The sequence below is a fragment of the Patella vulgata genome, chromosome 1, assembly GCF_932274485.2.
Source record: "Patella vulgata chromosome 1, xgPatVulg1.2, whole genome shotgun sequence".
Classification (NCBI taxonomy): Eukaryota; Metazoa; Mollusca; class Gastropoda; family Patellidae; genus Patella; species Patella vulgata.
Window position 1 is genome coordinate 30,727,261 of NC_065879.2, and position 24,059 is coordinate 30,751,319.

Consider the following 24,059-nt stretch of genomic DNA (forward strand, 5'->3'; position numbering starts at 1 on the left):
TCCAGAACTGAGGGCCGTAATGGTTTATTTTCTGAGACCTGAGACAGGTATCGGTCCAATGATAGAGGTTTATACTTGGTTTATATTTTCTCTATACAGTGGAACATATAATATCTGTAATGCATTTTTTTTATAATAATACAACGATTTGATGAACAATTTACAATATACAATATAGGCCTATCTGGTAATATATCTATCTCGTCTCCTTGCTGTTAATTGACAGGTGCTGTGATATATATAGCTATATTAAGACATCTAACGGCACTTTTATGGCCATATATGTTCCATTTAATGGTAATGTAGTTTCTTTATAGACATGTTAAATTAAAGACATCTAGTAGGCCTTCACATGTTTCTCTGAGACAAGATATATTTTCCAAAATGAAATATTGTTACCATGTGAAGTTGTATAATGTATACTCGCAGTTTTCCATCAGCAGGAATAATTTATGTTTTTAAAGCATTTTCCATTGATATTGATGTTGATAATTACTGGTCATTTTTAGATATCTAATTGAAGGTTTTATATACAGACCAAAATATAGTCGATGGATATGTTTAAGAGGGTTGACTGTGTAGGTTTAAGATTCAACGGTTGTACTTCTTGGGAATAAGCTGTGCAGATGGCATTTTTACACACACGTATATCATCCGTCCACAAACCAATAATAACAGAATTGACCCTGCAATAATCATTTGATAATAGTAATATTTAGATTTTTCATTATTTGAGCTATTGACAGGACTTTTTTGTCACATGAATCCGAGATAGTCAGTTGGTGCTTATTTCGTCGAATATACGTTTTAAGTCAAAATACGTTATGTTAGGAGCTATACATGTATTCCCATTTAAAGTCATCCGCCCATTTGTGGGGGATTTTTGAAGAAAATGTCATACGGTGATTTAAATCATTTTCATCGTTCATATACATTTATTTACCCAGTCGCAGGTTATCTCCTTTGAAATGTTTTTTTTATTGTTTTAGTTGATTTTTGTTATTTCGACTAAAAAGCAGACAGGCCGTAGGCCTACGTAAATAGAGAATTGTTTACGGCCTTCCTATACTATGGCAGCTGTCTAGAAGCAGCACTATTTTATCGCATTTAAATTTCAAGTAGACAAATAATAATTGACCTTGTTAAAGGAGCTAAATCGCTAACATTTGGGACCTAGAAATTCACAAAAGTGGGTCGCAACGCATATAATACTGTAATATGAATGTATATAAACTGATTTACATTTAATGGTTTCCGTTTTTACTCCAATTTCAAATCAGTTATGTTCGGCGAAATAAGTCAGCAATCTCAATCGAGTGCAAATTTCTAGCGTCTAGTTATTCTAGTCTACATAACTCCATTTGATTTGGTGCAATGTGTCTAGCCTCGTCCCTCGAGTCTCTCAATACAACTGGGGCTGAAGCGCATTATGGTACACAATTCGTGTACCAATGTTAAAAAAATTATTTTATCTTCGATGTCGAAGATTTTGGAAGATTTTGAGTTACGGACTTAGGTCCTTTAATGAAAGAAGCTAGATCTTGGACGTTGTCGTTTTAACTATTTTGTCGTACATAATTTGTATTTCACTTAGTTTCTAACTTCTTTTATGTTCCGAAATTACCTCAACTTAAATCTAGCAAATCCAAATGACGTCATTGGAAAAGCCGGATTAGTGACACTCCTGGAATGGCAGTGGATGAACGTGTGCTCCAATAATGTAAGTCTGAGCACGTGCTGCCAACTGTCAATCAAAACTACTAACTCGCTAAGTCACTTTTGGTCCATGTCATAGAAAGCTAAACTGTATACATTTAAACATATATTATCAATACTTATTTTCGTTTTATTTTCATTCCGCTTTTAAGTTCTCGCGCAGTAGTCAAAATTGTGCCTTGGGGTGATTTTGAATTAATTGCGAGACTACGTTACTACGATTTGTCGTGGCTAAGGCAAATAGTATCATTTCAGCCATTATGTAAAATCCCGCCTCATATCTGATTTCTGCTCCCAGGGTCCAGTCTATAATTTTTTTTTTTAACAAAAATCGATTAACGAAAACTTGACGAATAATTCGTCTTAACCCTGTAGATGCCCATGACAAAAGTTTTCATTTTTAGGAGATTATTTCTACTACATTGTTTATTATAGATTGCTTAGTATTTTATGACATATATTCCCTGATTAACAAAGAGCAATAAAGGAACTTTGACGACGTATAAGTAAGCCTACTATATTTATATACATGACTCTTACAATATGAATCCTGATGAAATTAGAATTATTTCTATACAATCTGGTAAAAAAAATGCATCTATAAGCCCATGTATGTGATTATGCAGGTGTATTTATCAAACTGGTAAATTTTGTATAGATTATATATAAATAAAGGATTTTTAGTCTCAAACTGTTCGATGATGGAGATTCAAAATGTCTATGTGAATCTGTGACTAATGAATAGTCACAATATTCTTTCTTTTTGTCATATTGATCTGCTTGGTTCCTGGGATGCACGAATATAATTCCATTCGAACCAATGGAAAGGCAGGAACTAGTCTCTGACTCCGTCTCCCGATATTTTTTTTTAAATCGAGCATTATATAAACCAATGACAAAACATAGTCGAGCACTAACGGCTTTACGAGGTAGGCTATATACGTGCAGACACAATACAGAGAAGCCTGTATGAAAAAGATGTAAAAAAAATCGTTGAAACTATATGTTTTTCAGTATAATTTAATCTTTGTGATATTTTCTATATTTGATGTCTGGTGGAAGACCCGTACTTTTGAGAAGGAAAACGGTATACTTTGTATTTGTCGCTAATTTTATCATTTATTTTGATGTATTTTGGACAAAACAGGTGAGTATGTGACATATATAATAGGTCTTTGTTAAGCTTCCTTGGGTCATATCGGTTTCATATACTATAATTATTTACACTATATTTAGTGATTATTAAGCACGGATATGAAACGCCTACCTTTCTATGGATAACTATCATTATATCTACATCTTTGCCTTTTTGGAGGACTTATAGACGTTCGTGCATCTGCAGATCAATTCAAAGACAATTTTTTTTTTTTAAAAATATACCTGAACGCAACCCTGAAAGAATCTTGATAAGTTTCATGAAAATGAGTATTATAATGTTCATTACTTACATAGACTACACATACACTGGCTATTTTAAATCTTTTATGTCACGTATTCTTTAATATCGATTTTACGATTACCCGCAGACGGCTTAAGGCAGATTCTATAAATACCAGTTCCTTCTTATATATTCACTGTAAAATTGTTACAACATATAAGTAAAAGACTAGCTTTATAGTGGAGCTTCAAACGAATAAGTAAATCATTTTGATGATTTTATTCACACCACAGTAAAATTTTACCAAATTCCATAATCTACTTGTGTTTACGTGATTACCTCCCTTTCTTGGTTAATTTATGAAAGATAGAAAATGTAGATATCCAATCGATCAATTGTTTTTAGTCATTAGTCATTTTTATTTCTAAGTGAGGAAATATTATACTAACTTGTCAATTAGCGCATGATTGGCAACATATGTTTTGATGATAAGTCGCTATATATCCCCCCATCATCACCACACAAAGCAAATGAAATCTTGATATTTATAGACCGAATATTTTTTAAAATAAGCCCCGACACCCTCATACAACAGAATCAAACCAATTTGCAAATCTATATTCAATTAAACCATATAAACCAACTATGCAAAAGACAATGTTTTCAGAATTGCTTAAAACGTTAAAAAAATTGTTTTTTTTTTTAAACACAACAAAATTATTTATTTCTCATTAAGGTAGCAAATTTAAAATAAACTCATTTATTTCTCATTATGACGTGAACGCCTTTTTTTTTTACTTATAAGAGAGTTTTTTATTTTGTAATAATATACAAAGACAAAATAAAGTGATGTAACAGAAGATAATTTGTGTTATTATGAGAGAAAATCTAGTTTATGTTATAGATGTAACGTACATATAATTGTGAATAGATTTGATCAATTCACAGTCCTTATACATAATCCGAAAACCATTGTTTTATTTAAATTCACCTCCGGGGAAAATAATAACTTTATAACTTTCCATGAGAGTTAAAGACTTTAAAGAACAAAGGAGTTGGACAATTAACGCCAGGCGGTGACCAAGATTGCGATGCTTCGTGTTCATTCAAAGTATTGACACTTAAATATTATGGCTAATACCTTGAAGTCAGAGTAGAAATTTCATGATACTTAGTTGAAATTCACGTTAATAAGTAGAAATTTCAAGATACTAAGTCGAAATTCTAAGTTACTAAGTTGAAATTTCATGTTACTGTGTTGAAATTTTAAGATTTTAACCCTTGTGCGGATACAAGGAGTATTTTGGGACCCCACGACCATATCCTTAATATTTTGTGGGGAACTGGTTCATAATTCTCTAGCGAGAATTTTATACATTGTCAGCTATTTAACATCGGGAATAATGCTGCAAATAGAACGGAAGTGAGGCAGTGCACATTCACCATTTGACAAGAAACTAAAAGTATTACATTATCGCTCCCCTCCCCTTTCCTTTAAACATTTTGCTGGTTACAAGTGCCTAATCTGTTCTGCGCTCGGTGCAAAGCTTTGTATTTGGAATCTTTCTTACTGATGATATTGTTTGTAACATGTTTGATTGTATCATTGCTTGATAACGGTGAGAGTATCCTGATTGAAACGTTGCAGTTAATAAACCTAGTGAATGTTATCCATAAAGTTGTCATTTTATTATGATGATATTGTGTTGATCATTCTAGTAATCTAGATCTAAAAACAAATCTAGGTACACTACGTCAAAAGACGATTCTACATTTGCAGATTTTGATGGTTTAAAAAAATATCTTATAATTCATATCTTCACTGTTAATACCTCAAATATTTTTTTTACTTTGATTGATTATTCTTCAGTCCTTATATGAAGCTCTAGTTTGATCGTATTTGAATAAAATTATGTATACAAAACCTATTTATGTCTGGAGTCTTAGATTACCCCTTGTTGCCAACAAGGTTTTTCGTGCGATGTGTTCGCACAAGGGTTAAGCTGAAATTATAGTAAAAAAATTAAAAAAACATGTCCCTATTTAGTTTCCATAGAGTATGGCCATCAAATATATATCTGTTATTATCTACTGAATAAGTGCCATAGTAATCTGCAGTTTAATCAAAAATCGAGACACTTGATATTATCTGATTTTATTTTATTTTCTTATATTGCCTGATAATTTTTTAAAAGTAATATTAACTAATCGCACCTGCAACATTATTTATTTGACAAATAAAATCTGTTCAATTTACCAGTGAACAGATCAATCAGTTTTTATCGCAATAATATTCTAGTTATTATACTCCAGATGTTAGTTTTGGTTTTTAAACTTCAACATTTTATATTTTAATCAAATAAATAACCTGTACATAGCTGAATAATTTACTTAAGTTACTAGTCGTGCAGCTGTGGAAAATAAGCCCTCGTTCAATTTCTGGTCCGTTGTGGCCTCACCCTCCGTCTTTCATTAAAAATACAGATGGTTATTTTAAAATAATATTTTGTATGAAGTGGTGTCATACGGTTTTTATAACCATGACTTTTAATCAAATTTAAACAGGCTAAACCTTATCTAAAAAATATAATACAAAAGACAGTAAAGTTTACTCGATTAACAAGGCGCTTACGATTTTGAAATTTTGAAATATCGGGGTGTCATTGTCAATGGTAAATTGTGGCGCATATTTGGACCCGAATTCATTTTTATCAGCTACATCACCCAACCAACAAGAAGCTCAAATATAGGCCAACACGTTTCATATAAACATAGTAAGTGCATTTTTTTATATTGCTATTTAGGTAGGAATGGTTCCACTACTGATGTCTTCCGCCTTGCTCCAGCCACAGTGGTGGGTCGTCCTAAGGCTTCCTTTGAGCAAGTTTTGTAGTCAAAGTTACTGGCCTATAACTCCCTTAATTTCCAATTAAACTGACCCCAAACTGTACTGTACATAGCTTAAAATATAATAAACCAAGTGCCATTGAAATAAAGGTTAAACCTTACCGCATGATTTGATTGAACCCAACTGCTATGCGAAATTTCTGTTCATTTTAAATTGTCGCCGAACCAGAATCACGTGATTTCATGTCACTCGAAAATACAGAAAAAAACTGTTCGGTAAGATAAGATTAAGATTTCAGTGTTCCCCTCTTCGCTATTTATAACATAATTACTTATTTCCATGCAAACTGTGATATGTGTTGAAAATTTGCGACTTGCGCAAAGCCTCGAATGATGTATCAATTGTAGCCTCAAATAAGACAGGGCGCAGGTAAATATTGTTGCTACTATTTAGGGTATATAGGGTGTGCGGCGCTTATCTGGACCCGAATAATATAACATATAATTTCATCAACTACAACATAGAAACAGAATAATAATTACACAAGCTTTAAAAGTCAAAACATAATTAAAGAGAGAACTCCGTGCTTTATAGTAGAAAATTATTTTCGCCTCAGTGACCACCGCCGCTAGGTATTAATAGAAATTCCACGAGCATCTTTGTCATGATTCACATTTGCAATGGGAAAATAACTTTGGTATCCGATAATTTACTGAGTCCTTTATTAAAGGGCGTATGGCCTTATTTTTGGAACCATAAATGGTTCCAAAAGCACATATTAATGTAATACGAGTGTATTTAAAGTGATTTATATTCATTTTTTTTTTAAATTTGTAAATTCGAATCAATTATGTTCGCTGAAATATGTGAACAGTCCAAACTGAACGACAGTCGTTTAAGCCTGCCTCGTCCGTTCTAAACTTTTTATTATTATTATTATTATTTTATCATTTGTGAATCAGCCATTACTATTTACTGTCGCATTGTAATTTAGGATATGTTTTTCCCTGTTCATTGATTTTGCGCCCGAAACGATATGGTAGGCTACTTGACTCGGGTATCATATATTAAAACGTTCAATGTGTCTTAAATATTGGATATTAGGATCCAACATTTTCACGGCAACATAACAACATCAATATGGATTGAAATGGACCAATATTGAATTCTAATTTGTGTTTTCAATTTCAAATATTATGGAAAATATTGAGTTAGAGACTTAGCGCCTTTAAGCCCTCGTCAACAATCTCACGAAACTGTTTGCTCGACCATTGCACGCTCATAAGAAATCAGTTTAAGCGGAGACGGGGAGATAGCCCAGGAAAGCATAGTCGAAATGTTATGCCCATGGTGTTTCGTGGCCACAATGAACTATCCAAAAGGGGTTATAACTTTTGTCTTGTATCCCGTCACAAGATTTAAGCGCCAAAACGTAAAGATAAAAAGCGCCGACCAGAAATTTGCGGTCCAAATTTTTGTTACATTTTTGATTATCGGCTACTTCATGCCACAATAAAAACTCGGTCAAGTTTTAAAAATAATCGTGAAGAACACTGCCCTAAATCAAGTCACAAACTTTAAAGTTAAAATAAAAACTGGGAGATAACTCCGAAATTCAAGATTTAGAAAATATTCTGAATTTCGATGAGGGATCTCCTAAGGCCAAAGTAAAACAAATGGTATGAACCCAGGGAAAATATGGTAAGATATTTAGAGTTGGGCGCGGCGTGGCAGATTCATTTTTGATCAATAATTATTAGAATTGAGAAAGACTGATATTTTGTGTTCATAATCTATGGAGAAGATCACCAAAACCACCAAAATATTATACACAAACTGACTGAAAAGCCGATATCCCAGAAAAGGGTTTTAAAGATGCTTTCTCACGAACAAACTGTGTGATTTGTTCAAATCACCACCAAAACTTTTAAATTGGAAAAAACAAACTACCTCGTGGCGTAGAAATGTATTTTAAACAGACCTGTTTGTCATGTAACTTGATTGAAGGAGAGCCCATAGATTGTATTTGTCGTTACTTGTTGTCCACTTGCCATACATATTGAAGCCTAAGTAAATTCTCTGATAGTCTTCCGCCAACCACACAGAGTATGTTGTACTCACTGTTCCCACAAGCTGACAGACAATATGCCGTATCTATATAGGGTTGCCATGCAGTTAGTGATACCCTGATAATTTTGCCCAGTGCTTGCCCCGTGGATGTTTTTCAGGGAATCCAGTATTTTTCAAGTAAGATTAATGGACGTCTCTACTTTCCATACATACCATACATACTTTTATTGGAAATAACTACCCTATAAATACTTTAGTAGGAATGTATCTTTAACATTATAAAAACGGTGTTTCAAATATTCGTTTTATTAAACACGCATAATGTGCGGGGTAAATTATTAACAGTAGATATCCTGTTGAAAACGAGTCTTGGACCTTGGTTCAAGTTCTAGTCCTATAACCCTTTTTAACCTGATCATCTTGTTTAATATTTTGTACTGTAAACTTTTATAAAATTCATGGATACGCCTTGTAAATTATTAGGACATTGGCTTCATGTGGACTCGATTTCAAACTATAAGATTAAACTGTTCAAACTAATTTATTACTTAATTTATTATCTGTATTAAATCTGCTTTCAAAATTTAAAGATTATTGCTAACTATAACCAAGATTCCCAAAAGGGTGTGACTTACTTATAATCAAGATTTATATGTTTTGAAATCAAAATAAAATTATAGCCCAGGTGAAATATGTAGGCTATTTGGATACCCCTCCATGATCCAGTAAACACTGTTTCTTCAGACTCATGATCATGTTATCGCACTTTTATGGGGGGAAAAAAATAACCCGAACTGCACGACGGCCTTCGCTTTTTAAATATCCGAAATTTACATGGCGTATGCTGCTATTCTATGCACCGTTATATTATATGTTACATACAATGGTGAAATAGTTTTGAAGATGGAGTTTAGATTTTCTGGGAATTGCTGGTCATTTCATCATCTGACATAGGCTAGCTGAAATCCAATATATTGAATCTTTTCGTGTAAAATATGTACGAAACCATCAACAAAAGCTTGTAATATTTTTTTCAGGGAGAGCTATTATTCTCGTCGTTTTCACACTGTCCAGGCTAAACATGGCACATTGAATTCGCCAGAATCAGCTGTAAACCCAATGGCGCGACCTTCGCAGTTCTCCGGCCCGCGGAGGTAAGAATGATTTTATAGTTCAAACATGGAAGCCATTCTGCAATCAGCTGGCCTACTTACACTCGGGGCTTTGGGTAAGAATTACGGCATTTCTACATTATTGGTGGCTATGGCAATGTTGGTTTAGGTGTATGAATGGTCGAATTTTAGATTTTAGTAGTTTATAGATGACGATAAGGCCTGACAACGTAGAAAAACGAACGCGACACGTTGACCTACTTTTGCTCATATGGAGACCCAATTTTCACTGGCTATGTCTGAAAGTCTTCCTTTACATAATTTTGCGTCGACTTCTATCGTGCATATCACTTTAATCACCAGTTTTCGTATTTATTCATGTGAGATGTATATTTAAAGACTGTTAACCTCTATATGTGAGTAAAATCAGACATTGTAGACGAAGGAATTCGCCTGGTTTATTTTTATTTGTGTCAATGACCTACCGCTATGGAAAAATGTACCGTTCTGGTTGGCTAATTCCAGTGTATAGCTCTGCAATGTTTACAACATTCTCCCTGTTCATTCATGAAATTTTACGCACAACACAAAATACGTTCACATTTAGAACTGGTAGTGGATTTTCTTGTGAAGAGTTACGTGATTTTCGATGATTAAAGCATTAATTATTTTAGCCTAGATCCCGACTGGTGTGACTGTCTGGTGGTCTAAATAAATTATTACTATGCCGGCATAGACTATGGTCTAGATATAGAAAATCCATACTCAGATCATTTAATTAGACCCTTCATAATAGCAGTTTCAGTTTCTAGGATACATTTTTTGAAATTTGAGAAGTATTACAAAATTTTTAATGATTTCCAATATATGTAATTCTTTGTGACATAATATAAATCAGATCATTTAATTGTTTGTCATCATAGGCAGAAAGTTTACATGTTGATAAACACACAGAGAAAAGCCTGAAACTGTTTTGTATCATTTCAGCTGATAGGCAGGAATTGTAAGATACCTTTTTATCATATTGATAGGTATTATTCTTGAAAATAGCACCATGTAGGCCTATATCCAGAATTTTAACACATATCTTATATGTAGGCTATGTGATTGTATGCTGTTCCCCATGGGCCTTTTTATGCAATAAAATTTATCTTATGATTCTCGATATATTTCAGTACATTGTGGCAGCCATAAACACAATGCATAATAATTTTTATTGTATAGAGATTTACGATTTTTGACATTATTTAAAGTGTAGAAAATGATTTTCATAGACATCATTATTAATTTGATTTTATTAAACACCTGACATTAGATTTTAATGTCTGAGAAATTAGTCATCTTCTAATTTAAGATATTCCCTCAGATATATCAATTATATCATGATCACTTTTAGAACAGTCTTAAATGTTCAATCTCCTTGTTAAGTAGAAAGTGTCTACAGTATATTAATTAAACAGTTCAATATACCTCTTAATATTCCTCAGAATATTGCTGTGTCATATCAATACTTAGTCTAATAACGCATATCAAAACCCCACAAATAGATGTACATGTAATCAATGTTTAAAAGTATTAATTATAATACCTCAATATACAGCAGTGACTGTCTGACTGAGCAGTCTGCTGTTGTGTTGGACAGCTGTAACTGTAACATTACTAACAATCAAAGTCAATCTTACTAATAGTAAGTGCAGGGTGAATACTGGGTGCCAATATATAAGCTTATTTATTGCATATAGCTTATGCATATTGCCTGTATAGTGCACAATTTGTAAAATTGCTATCTTGCAGTTTAGTGTTTTTTAAATTCATTTAATTACATATCACCTTTTCTTAATGGTGAAAAATAATTGTAAGCTTATGAATTAAGAGCACAACAAAACTGGACGACAGCTGTCACTACAAATATTGATGAATGGATACATGATTCAGTCCTTAGGGCAATGGGTCACCAACCGAGTCACCAAACAAAATCACCCCTTAATTTTCTGATATACAAAGTTAATATAATTTTAATATTAGGGTAATAAAAATGAGGCTTTATCAGATTGGTGACACCACCAATCAGTTAAAAGTAGCAATATTGTTATGATTTTATGAAAAAGTGCCTTTTGAAACATAAAGAAATGAAGACAAGAGTAACTAGAAATGCGAAGCAGTAATGACGGGTTTCACCGGTGCCACATTACCCTTGAACTTATGTCACTTCCGGTACCAATGAAACCGTTAAACAGGTTTCCACATAAGCATTGCACACATGAAATAAAATGGACGCAGAAACAACCAAATCCAGCAATCAATTCATTTGCTACATGTCAGTGATCCTGTCAAAATTACATTACTTCCGGTGATAATGAAAATGTTAAATTGGTTTATGAAATCAGAAATAGCATCATCACATGGTGAAAATTTTATGTAAATCCAATAATAATTGCCACCTTTATAGACCAAAAACCTTGAAAAATGACTTGTAGAAAATCGTCTATTTCTCTGCAACCGTACAAGTTAGAAACCATTTTGAGGTATCTGTATGATCGTATGAGTTCATTCTATTTGTTGATTGGAATCAAATATCATAATTTTAAAAACATTACAAATCTGATTCATTTGAATAAAATATCTGTTTTGAAGGCTAAAAATACAGTTTTTGCCAAAATGACGTTACTTCCGGTGATAATGAAAATCTTAAATTACTTGTATGAAATCGTAAATGGCATTATGTATCACACAGTGAAAATTTCATGAAAATCGAATAATAATTGACACTTTTATTGACAAAAAACCTTAAAAAGTGACCTGTTGAAAATTGCCTATTTCTCCGCAACTGAACAAGTTAGAAACCATTTTGTGATATCTATATGATCGTAAGGGTTTATTGTATTAGTTGATTTGAATCAAATATCAAAATTTTAAACAAATAACAAATATGACTCATTTGAATAAATTACTGGTTTCGAAGGCTATAAATACAATTTTTGCCCAAATTACGTCATTTCCGGTGATATTGAAAATGTTAAATTGGTTTGACCTAGTTAAAATTGACATTACACATCAAATAGTGTCACTTTTATGAAAATCGAATAATAATTGACTCTTTTACAGGCAAACTAGCGTAAAAAGTGACTCATGCAAAATTACCCATTTCTTGGCAACTGCGCATATTACAAATTAATTTTCACATACATTCTCTCCGTATAGATTATTGCTACGAGTTTATGAAAGTTACGAAGTAATATTTTAAAATATGAAAACGCTGGATGGGTTGTAAATGGCTTAATTTTACACCTTTTTTCACCTTTTAATCGAAATAGCCCGAAAATGGAATCGAAATTAAAAAAACTGGTCCCAACATATTGTGCGCCTTTAAAGGGTGCACAATTTCAGTTATACCAGATTTGAAAAAAATAATATTTGCTTTTGAAAAATGGTACCTAACTGTCAAAATTGTAGTTTTTTGTAAATTTACGCCACTTCCGGTGCCGACAGATAACACTATTGGTAACAAAAAAAATGACAATTGAGACAACGGAGCATATGAACTTTGTTTTATACAAATCGAACAATAAATAATTAATCTAGGACTGAAAAACTGAATTAGCCAATGGGGGCCAAGGAAAATTACCGAGACAAAAATTTTTCACATTTTTGCCCAAGTCAGAGGACTCGTTATATTTGTGTAAAACACGACTAAAAAATATTCATAAATAAAAAAGTTTTTGTAAAAATTTAAATTTTCTAAATTTGGCGCCTAATATCTGCGAAGATTTGCCGAAAACCAAAAATCAAAAGTAGCGTAGCTATGTGCCCCGTCTCCGGCTATGCCAAAATGTATCGAAAGTTAAAATCCAATGATTATTGTTAAAATTACTGCAATATTTCTAAAAACGATAGCATTGTCGCAAAACGTTCAAAATAGCTTTATCCTCTAAGTCACACCCACTTTTCCGATAAAACCGAAGAAATCATAACGATCCGACAATCAGTTGCTGAGATCTACTCAAAACAAAAGAAGAACTAGAACTGCGACGCAGTAATGACGGGTTTCACGGGTGCCTCGTTACCCTTGAATATATTTCACTTTCGGTACCGATGAAACCATTAAAAAGGTTTCCATATAAGCATTGCACACACCAAGTAAAATGTACGCAGAATCAACCAAATCCAGCAATATCAATTCATTGTATACATTTGTTACATGTAAGTGATCCTGACAAAATTACATTACTTTCGGTGATAATGAAAATGCTAAATTAGTTTTATGAAATCAAAAATGGCATAAGGCATCACATGGTGAAAATTTTATGTGTAAATCGAATAATAATTTCCACTTTCATAGACCAAAAACCTTGATCAGTGACTTGTAGAAAATCGTCTATTTCTCTGCAACCGTACAAGTTAGAAACCATTTTTTGGTATCTGTATGATCGTATTGGTTCAATCTATTTGTTGATTGGAATGAAATATCATAATTTTAAAAACATTACAAATCAGACTCATTTGAATAAAATATCTGTTTTAAAGGCTAAAATTACAGTTTTTGCCAAAATGACGTTACTTCCGGTGATAATGAAAATCTTAAATTACTTGAATGAAATCGTAAATGGCATTAGGTATCACACGGTGACAATTTTATGAAAATCGAATAATAATTGACACTTTTATGGACCAAAAACTTTGAAAAGTTACCTGTTGAAAATCGTCAATTTCTCTGCAACTGAACAAGTTAGAAACCAATTTGTGATATCTATATGATCGTATGGGTCCATTCTATTAGTTGATTTGAATCAAATATCAAAATTTTAAACAAATAACAAATACGACTCATTTGAATCAATTATTTGTTTCGAAGGCTATAAATACAGTTTTTGCCCAAATTACGTCATTTCTGGTGACATTGAAAATGTTAAATTGGTTTGACCTAGTTAAAATTGACATTACGCATCAAATCGTGTCGCTTTTATGAAAATCCAATAATAATTGACTCTTTTACCGGCAAACTAGCATAAATCGAGACTCATGCAAAATTGCCCATTTCTCGGCAACTGCTCATATTACAAACTAATTTTCACATACATTCTCTTCGTACGGATTATTGCTACAAGTTTATAAAAGTTGCGAAGAAATATTTTAAAATATGAAAAGCCTGAATTGGTTGTAAATAGCTCATTTTTTCACCTTTTTTCACATATACATGTAAATCAAAATGACCCGAAAACGAAATCGAAATTAAAAAAACTGAGCCCGATGTTTTCTGCGCCTTTACAGGGCACACACTTTCAGTCATACCAGATTTGAAAAAAATAATATTTGCTTTCAAAAAGTGGTACCGAACTGTCAAAATTGTAGTTTTTGCTAAATTTACGTCACTTCCGTTGCCGAAAGGTAACTTTACCGGTAACAAAAAAAATGACATTTTGGACCACGGAGCTAATGATCTTTGTTTGATACAAATCGAGTATTAAATAATTAATCCAGGACTGAAAAACTGAATTAGCCAATGGGGGCCAAGGAAAATTACGGTGACAAAAAAATGGTGCCATTTTTGGTCAAATCAGATGACTCTTTAACCCTGGGTAAAATACCACATAAAAATATTCATAAATAAAAAAGTTTTTTGTAAATATTTAAATTTTCAAAATTTGGCGCCTAATATCTCCGACGATTCGTCAAAAATCAAAAATCTAAAGAACCGTAGCTATGTGCCTTGTCTCTGGCTATGTCAAAATGTATCCAATATTAAAATGCGGCGATTATTGTTAATATTACGGCAATATTTCAAAAATCGACAACTTCGACGATTTTGGACATTTCGCATTATCGCAGAACGTTGGAAATAGCTTTAATCTCTAAGTCACACCCACTTTCCCAGTAAAACCAAAGACATCAAATCAATCCGACAAGTAGTTTCTGAGATACAATCAAAATGGAATAAGAAAAATAATAATAAGAATAATAATAAGAATAATCTTAACAAAAACAATAGTGTTTCACACAAGCTACCCAGTGTGAAACCCTAATAATAATAAAAAGAATAATAATTTTAACAAAAACAATAGTGTTTCACACAAGCTACGCAGTGTGAAACCCTAATTACATTACCTATTATATTTCAAGGAGCTGAACCAGTTTTACTATAAAAAAAATTAGATTTGTTTCATATTAGGGATTGGTGCCGTTGGAATGGTCAATGTAATCAGACACAAATTTCAATCAGACATTCAAGTTCTTGTACAAAATGAAGTGCAGTTTTGTATTGGTTTGTATGAAAACTTGAACAATTGATTGAATAAAATATTTTCACAAACGTATGAGTGAGAAGCTTAGTCTCTAAAAGAAATTTAATTTTATGGTTGTATGGATAAGTAACTATGTTTTCCAGCAACCATGCGTTAACTGTGTGTTGGATATTTTTTTTGAAAATAGTACATAGTCTACATATATTTAAGCTTAGGGTTTTTATCAACTAGCGTAAATAATGGTTATGCAATATGCATATGTATGCACTTTTCTAGGATGTCCTTTTAGAAGAACAGTTTAGACTACCTATTGTATGACTTTTCCGTTAGAAAAATCTGTTCACTGGTTAGAATTCTGATCGTCTCCTAAAAAATTAAGGACCGTGTTCTTGTTCATTGCTTTGAAACCAGTGTACACTTTTCACTCTTGTTTGAATTGCTTGGTGAGTCATTTTAAAGACGACTTTAAATTCTAGGAAACAACAATTATTCATACCTTTATTTTTAAAGGCATGTAGACGACAAAGCTGCATTTTTGCTTATACTACATAGTTATAGATACAAAAGGTTGCCAAATCTACATTCTGATCTTTTTGAAAGTTATTTGTTCAGTTGCTATAATTTTTATTCTCTATTTTAGCTATAATCGGCCCATAAACTGTTCAAATATGAGTGAAGGTCAGAAATTTCAAGCTGAAGGATATGGTGACACAGTAATACATCAATTGAATCGACTCAGACAGAATAAAGAATTGTGTGATTTTAAAGTTTCTGCAGATGGACGCGTTTTTGAGGTACGATACTGTATTTCATTTAATTAGTCATTTGAATATTTTGAAATATGTATTTGACTTCTTTCTACTACGAAAAGTACATTTTTATGGTACAGCTTGTCTCAATCTCACTTATAACCAAACATTTCTCAGATCCATCAGAAGAAAATCCACATGTCTGAAATATTCACATGTCTGTGAATAAAGATGAGTGATTTAACTAGGCCTGTTTTACAATACATTCATCAATACACCAATGTACGTGTACTGGGTATTCTTGTAGTTCTAAGATATTCAAAAAAGCTATGAAGCCGTTTAATTTTTAAACAAAGGTGGCCAATTGGGAATCCTTACTTACTCCCATCTAATCATTAAATTCTGTCTGCAAAATCTGATGGGGAATCAACGTTACAGTCAGATAAATTTGAAGTACTGTCTCTAATTTAAATAATTTAACCATCATGTACGTTATATTTTTAAAAAAATGTTTTTTTGACTGTGGTTGTTTACTTTTACAACAAATCATATTGTTATTGTCATGACGCACTCCCCATGAGTATCATTTAAAATTACCATTTTCCCAGTGGTATATTTAATGTTTATTCAGAGGATTGAAATAAAATTTTATGACTTATTCTGGTTTAAATAATGTATAAGACTAAATAACACACCTATCAAAGTAGGGATCGAACTGAGATTTTAGGCTGATTTTCTTGTACTCAGTGATCTGTTCGAAATTAAACTGGGATGGGACAAGTAGGTCAGGCATATGCTACAGGTGTCACATGAAATAAATTCATGGTCTGGTAGAATACACTTAATGGTTGTATATTGTACTTTTTATTTTATAAATAATATTCAATTACCTACTGTACTTATATAATAGTAACTGCAGGAAGACAGCACTAAATACAAACAAAACCGATAAGACAAACCTGCAGACAAAACAAACTACACAGACATTGAGAAGTTAATGGATCGAGGGGAGGGGGGTGCGTGTCGTAGGCTCCACGGCACTATACATTATTCAGTCACGGCCCTGTAATGTAAGCTTACATTTCCTAGAAATATATATTGGGTGTCACAGAAAAAATGAGTACCCATTTAAAGTGGATTAATTAAAACAGTATTGTAATTATATCATTAACATTAATAACATTTCACATGTTCTAAAATATGTTAAATCAAGTTTTGCTGTCCGTACTGATAAGTCAAATCACACTCACCTCTGTTTACATAAACAAATGGTCAATATGTCCTCCATCTTGCACTTTTTTTTCCCAGAAATCAAAATTATTTTGGAAAGGAGTGCAATCTTGGTAAATTTTATCTTGCTCAAACAGGATCTACAAAAATATCCAGTCATCATAATTCTTTATTTGTACTTTATATTAATCAACATTATATTGCTGGATAGCATGTAGTGTAACTATTTTCCAAGGACACAATTTTAATTACCAGTATGTTATATAAGTAGCTCATGGTTAAGATCCAGCAGTGAGAACACGGTTGTAGTTAGACGTAATATTATACTAGAGATGTAATTATATCATGTTGGATGGTATTTCTATATATCTGTCTATGCTATAATATTTCAATTAAAGATGCATTATACGAGAGCTAAATTTGCCTATTGCCAGGCATTTTTCTGGTTTCAAATGTTATATATATTATAATTTAGACATTTATTCACAACAAACCCACAATCAACTCTCCAGATCTTCAGACAGCTTAGATGTTGAGTGGATTAGACAATGTCTGCCATATCTGCGTTAAATGCTCATATATGCTGGCGAAGTCAAAATTTTCTGATCATGAAATAGTTCACTCATGTAGACTGTCGATAAAAGGGCTGACAATCAAGACTTTGTGTTTATTATCTTGGTAATGGTACATGTACTTGACAAAGAAGAATGAGAACACTCGGCAATCGACAAAACTTTCATAACTTCATTCCAAATGAAGTAATTTGACTGAAATTTTCAAAATATTCATTTTTAAAGGCCAGCTCTTCCTTTAAATCTTGCATAATATTTCTTTAATATACAACCCATTTAGATATATGTAAGGAAGGTCTATTTCAAATGCTTTACTATTCTAAATAAACTTGCCTGTGTCATGCCACAATGAATTAAATGCCAAATTTACATTCCCAGGTGGGAATAATTGTGTATGATTTGATTTAGAAATAAACCATTTCTCTCTATTTTTAGGTTCATAAAGCCTTGTTGGCGGCCACCAGCGACTATTTTAGAGTTATGTTTGGGGGAGTCATGGCAGAAAGCAAACAGAATGTTGTAGATCTCAAAGGTGTGTCAGCAGATGGCCTACAACATGTGATAGATTTTATTTATAGTGGAGAAATGGCCCTTCACCTTGATAACCTCACAGAAATCATTAATACAGCTAGTCATTTACAAGTTTCCAGTGCCATTGATGTCTGTAGTAATTTTATTACCTCTTTAATGACCTTTGAAAATGCAGACGATTTCTTGAATATTGCAGACACATATTCCCTGGATAAAGTCATGTCCCATTGGGATTCCATGATTCAGGACAAGTTTTTTGAGTTCACTCAAACTCAGGCATTTTTAAAGATGGATGCTGATAATCTTGCAAAACATTTAGAAAGAAACACCCTCAGATCTACCTCGGAATACAGACTCTTTCTTAGTTTGGATAAATGGTTTCGCTTTAATCCTCTTAGGATTACAGCAGACGGACCAAATGTTTTAAGTCATATTAGATTCGGTCTCATGTCAGAAGGAGAATTGGCCTCAATAAGAGAGAGTGAAATTATAAAGCGTTGTCCTGGAGCTCAACAATTAGTTGCTAAAGGCTATTTCTATCATAATGACTGTAAGAAAGGACACCCGTCCATAGAGGAAAATTCCAATGTAAGAAGTAGTTCTTCATGTTTAATATTAGTCCACCATGGTACACCCTACATGCCATTTCAGGTAACAGCATACAATCATAATGCAGGTTTATTTTATAGTATCTTCTCAGATGTGGATGGAAATCGTGATTGTCGAATCGCATCAGCAGATAATTTTGCATACATATGCCGTGTGGTAGATTATGGGGGTGGATCTTTAATGAGTTCTATGTTTCGTTTTGATCCACGCCATCTTGTAGGTCAAGAACTTCGACCAATGAGCAGACCTCGGTTAGATTTTGCTCTGGTTGCATTTAACCGGTGTTTATATGTATTCGGTGGTTCTACTGAACAGTTTGCGATACTTGATTCAGTCGAATGTTATAATGTGTTGACTGACTTTTGGGACACTGTACTACCTCTTCCAACTCCTGTTCATTCATTAGCTGCAACAAATTTTCGCTCGAAAATCTATTTATGTGGAGGTGTTTCTGGACAAGAGAGACAACCCACGAATACATTTCTTTGTTTTGATCCAACAACTCAAAGATACGAAACTAAACCAGGGATGTTTTATGCTAGAAGATTACATGACATTGTTGGTTATGAACAGAGAATCTTTGTATTGGGTGGGATTCCGCGTCCCGGGATCCCTCTACACGGCCAAATTCCTATTGAATGTTTTGATCTGAGGAGCAATCAATGGACCATGCTATCATCTACACTTAGCGGTCGTTCCATTGGACATTACATCAACTTTGAAGGTCAGATTCTTTCATTAGGACACGAACATCACAATGCTACAGAAGATGAAATCTGGCTCTATGATGCAGACCTTGATGATTGGTCCAAATATGCAAAAGCTCCACAGCGAACAAGTTTGAATTCAGCAATGTGCACTCAGCTCTTTATTAATTTTGATGATGAAAAAATCTCAAACAAATATATGAAGGAAAAATGATAACTGTTTTAATATGATACCTAAATATTGTAATCTCGCATGTCAGTCTAGATGTAATTCAGTATATATATTATATATATATATATAATATATATTGTTATTCTCTAACTGGAAATTTGATTCATTTAATTCCAGACTTTGATTGAACATTTGATATAATTGTGTCAATTGTGCAATTTAATGTCAGAATCCTTTAATAAAGTATGCAGTCTATGAATTTGATCAAGACAGTTGTACAATTTTAATTGTTAAAGTTGGATTAAAACTGCTGCCAAGGCAACATTTACGTCATAGCACACTGCATTGGTGCACAAAAGTACCCTGTAAGTAGTTAATTTACACTACGTTGCATTTTATTTTGGATTAAGCTCAAATATTTGATGATCATGGCTAAATTTGAAGGATTGAGACTGCTTGACCTGAAAATCGGGTGTTCAGTTTGGTTAATCTGGTGTTTAAATGTGTGGTGGAATAGTGAGAAGGCATCTCAGATTTGACCTGTTCCTTGGACATATATTTTAAACACAGATGAAAATTTATCTGGCAGAACACATTAAATTTAACCAAACTGACACCAAAAAGAAGTCATATCATTACAAATTACAAACAAAAAAATGTCTTTTAATTATCTTACACTTGCCGTAATAATAGGTTTTGAACAAAGAGAAATGGTCAAAAACAGTAGCCATTATTAATGTCAATTCTTGATAATTGTGTCATTGCAAAGTGCACAGATGTAATGTTTGATATATCCAAATTCAGCTGGATTTTTTGAATATGAAAACAAGTCTAGTAACATTTAAGGCCTATGGTTTTATGTTTGGGTTTAGTATAAGATGTACCATATTTTCTGATTCTTATAAATTTGAGCTGAAATGTATCTTAACTGCGGTAGGAATCCAGCTTTAATAATTATAAATTAAATAAGTCATAAATAGGCTTGTAATACTACCTGGTGTTTATTTATATACATTGTCACTGCTATTGTAGTATGTAAACCTATATAACGTACCCATTATCTTCAATAATTAATTTGTTAGAATTACAAGTCATACCGTTATATATTGTGCACGTTTTATAGTTGTCTAACATGTCATTTTTCATCATCATCATCATATTTCTCACAACTTTTTTTTATATAAAACATTATGTTTCCCTAAATAGACTAGATAAGAATGATCATCGTAGGTAAGACTGGGATACAATTAAAGGCTCAAGCCACTAAAAGCAATATGAAGACGGACGCACATTTTGTAAAATCATGTACACATATGGAAGAAAATATGAGGTATAGTTGAAGTATTAAAAATAATGTGATAGGCTTTTTTTTATGGCATAATCTAATTATGTATGCTTTCTCTAAAAGATACTCCAACTGTACCTGTACATACAATGATGTAATGCTTGTTTTACCGGGTAACAATAATTTGTGACAATAACTAAGAGATTCACTAAAATAACAAGAATGAAAAACTTGATTCATAAAGACTTATGTTAATATATTTTTTTTATATCAATGAATTGATTATTGGCATGATTTGAATGTTTGATTTAATAGAGGTAATGAAATTTAGCTAGCTTAATCTGTAAATATGCTATTTAAATATTTCTTTGAAAAATGGAATTTTCAATTTCAGATTATAATATTCAGATGTGTTTGCAGAATTCCCAATAGTTAATGTGTCTGTAATTAACAAAAGGTTACATTTCAGTAATGTTAATGTCACATAGTATGAATGTTGTTATCTTGGTATATATGTTTCTTGATGAGGATAAATGTAAATAGGGAATAGGATATTCTGTTAATGAATGGTGTTCCTGCCTTTTTGTTGTGATGATATTCTGAGTGGCATAAAATCTTCCTGTTGCTTATTTTCTTTTTTGCTTTAATGTTTATATCATATTTTTGCAAAGAGTTGCTACTTCTACCCTTTTATTCTGACCCGGTGAGTTTTTTTTGTTTTTTTTAATTATTTGTACAGTATTTGTGTTATTTTGTCTTAACTGAAACAGTAGTGGTTCTACTTGAAAGAGATAAAGAATAATTTCTTGAGTTTAAAGACTACTTTTGTCTTTGATACCATGGATGTTATTAATTGAAAGGCATGGAAGGTGTTAAGTACAATTCTGTTATCTCTCAGTTTAAAAATGGTTTCATTCATTAAAATACTTAAAATTCCTGAAAATTAGTAGACATCTTGTTGCCCTTATTAACTGTTAGTTATTTTCTTTTCGATTCTCAGTGTTGTGTGTATTTTCTTTACGGAATAGGAAAAGATTTGTGATAATTGTGCTCAAGAAAGAAAGTTAAAACTTAAAACCTAATGTTTAGTTCTGCTGTTTTTGCAAACTTGTGATTCCTACCATAAAAGCATTTAATGTAACAGAAATATGGTGGTTAATGAATTAAAGTTTATTTTTTTTTGGCTATAGTAATGGTGTATATTATATGTAAAATGTATTTTCATGTATGTTTGTAATGGAAAAGAAGGATTATAATGTGTTTTCGTTGATTTTCCTTTAGTTAAAATCATGAAATGAATGCAATCAAATTGTGATGTATATTTTGTTATGCTTAGACTTCTCTACACTAATGGTTCAAAATAGTATTTGGGAGTAGTTTGATTCAAAATAAGATGAAAAATCCTATTTATTTCTTAGTTAAGATATTAATATCTCATATGACATTAGATTAATTAATTATTTAAGGAATGAAAAATGAAGATCCAGGAACTGGAATCTTAACTATGGTAATTTTATTTCTAATTTATTTCTTTATTTCTGAACTTCTCAAAGGTATGAATAAGAGATAAAAGCAGGTTATAGAAATTAAGTTACAGTAACTAAATATACATTATATAATAATGGTACATACAAATTATGTATTTATTATTAATGTACTATAATTGTTATCTTAAAAGGTGCCAAAGTTTGTGCAGTCTAGATTTGTTGTTATTGAAATAATGGATGTGTTTGTGGATATTTAAAATAATGAAAGTATTGTTGCCTGTTAAAGTTCTTGCCGTATATAAGTGAGTGATAAATGTTGGAAGTTACAAATTGGAGATTTTCGATCTCGATAATAGTTGTTGAAATATATGTAATTGTTATCTGTGTGACGTAACAGATTTCTGATATTGTTAGAAGTTGTTATCCAAAGAGGTTTTTGAATGAGATAACTTTGGAATTTGTTGATTCTTGATGTTATTCTTATATCCTTTTTCTGAAGTCATAAACAGTTAGGACTTGCATAACTCTTGTACTTGCAGTTGGTATGTTGTATCGGCAACTGTTTGTAAAACAACAAATGTTATTAATTTCCATAAAGCTAGAAGAGTTGTGATTTCTATAAATCTAGATGGGTTGTTGTCTCTATAAGATTTCAGAGTACTGACTAAAGTACTGTTGTTGATTACCTTTTGTTGTTGACCCAGAATTTAAAGTAGTTAATTTGAATAAGTATTCTAATACAATCTTTGTATTATGCAGTATCTCAGTTGTCATCTATCTTGGTACATGGCATCACTATGTGTTTGTGGGTTCCAGTGCTAATCATTGTGAGATCTCATTGTTTGCTATATATTGTTTCCCAGTTTGGTAAATGATTGATCCATGGTACTGTTGATTGATGTCTCTTTTCAATACTACTACCATGCAAAACGAAGATGTGTTTGCAGCTGTCTGTCCAGAAACCATTCTTTCATAGAGGCAGGAGGAGAGGATGGTTCTTCACCACATTTACATTGTCTATGAAAACTTATTATTGAGAAAAGATTACTGATGATGTATTTATTTGACAATGCTAGTAATTATCATTTTGTTGTGAGGTCTTGACTTGTATATATAACTATATAGTCCTCTTTCTACCTTTTATGCACGCACACTAAAATGTGTATGTATATTGCCCTTGGTCTGTCCAATCTGTCTGTGAGTTCTCAATGTGCATTCATCATTAATGCATTGTTAATTGTGCAAAGAAAGTAGATTACTATGAATTTCAACAATTACTGCCCTTATCTACAACGCTCAAAAAGCAAAAGTTATGCGTATTATCTGATGTACTTGCAATTTATATACATTGTTA

The 24,059-nt window shown here is 32.2% G+C and overlaps 1 protein-coding gene across 1 annotated transcript; it reads left to right on the plus strand.

Moving 5' to 3' along the window:
• Positions 1 to 9,199: 9,199 nt before the first annotated feature.
• Positions 9,200 to 19,987, plus strand: LOC126828148 (kelch-like protein 26). Its single transcript, XM_050557750.2, has 3 exons — positions 9,200 to 9,240; positions 16,004 to 16,157; positions 18,350 to 19,987. The coding sequence occupies exons 2-3, from the start codon at positions 16,032 to 16,034 to the stop codon at positions 19,973 to 19,975; spliced, it is 1,752 nt and encodes a 583-aa protein (XP_050413707.1). The 5' UTR covers positions 9,200 to 9,240; positions 16,004 to 16,031; the 3' UTR covers positions 19,976 to 19,987.
• The last annotated feature ends 4,072 nt before the right edge of the window (positions 19,988 to 24,059 follow it).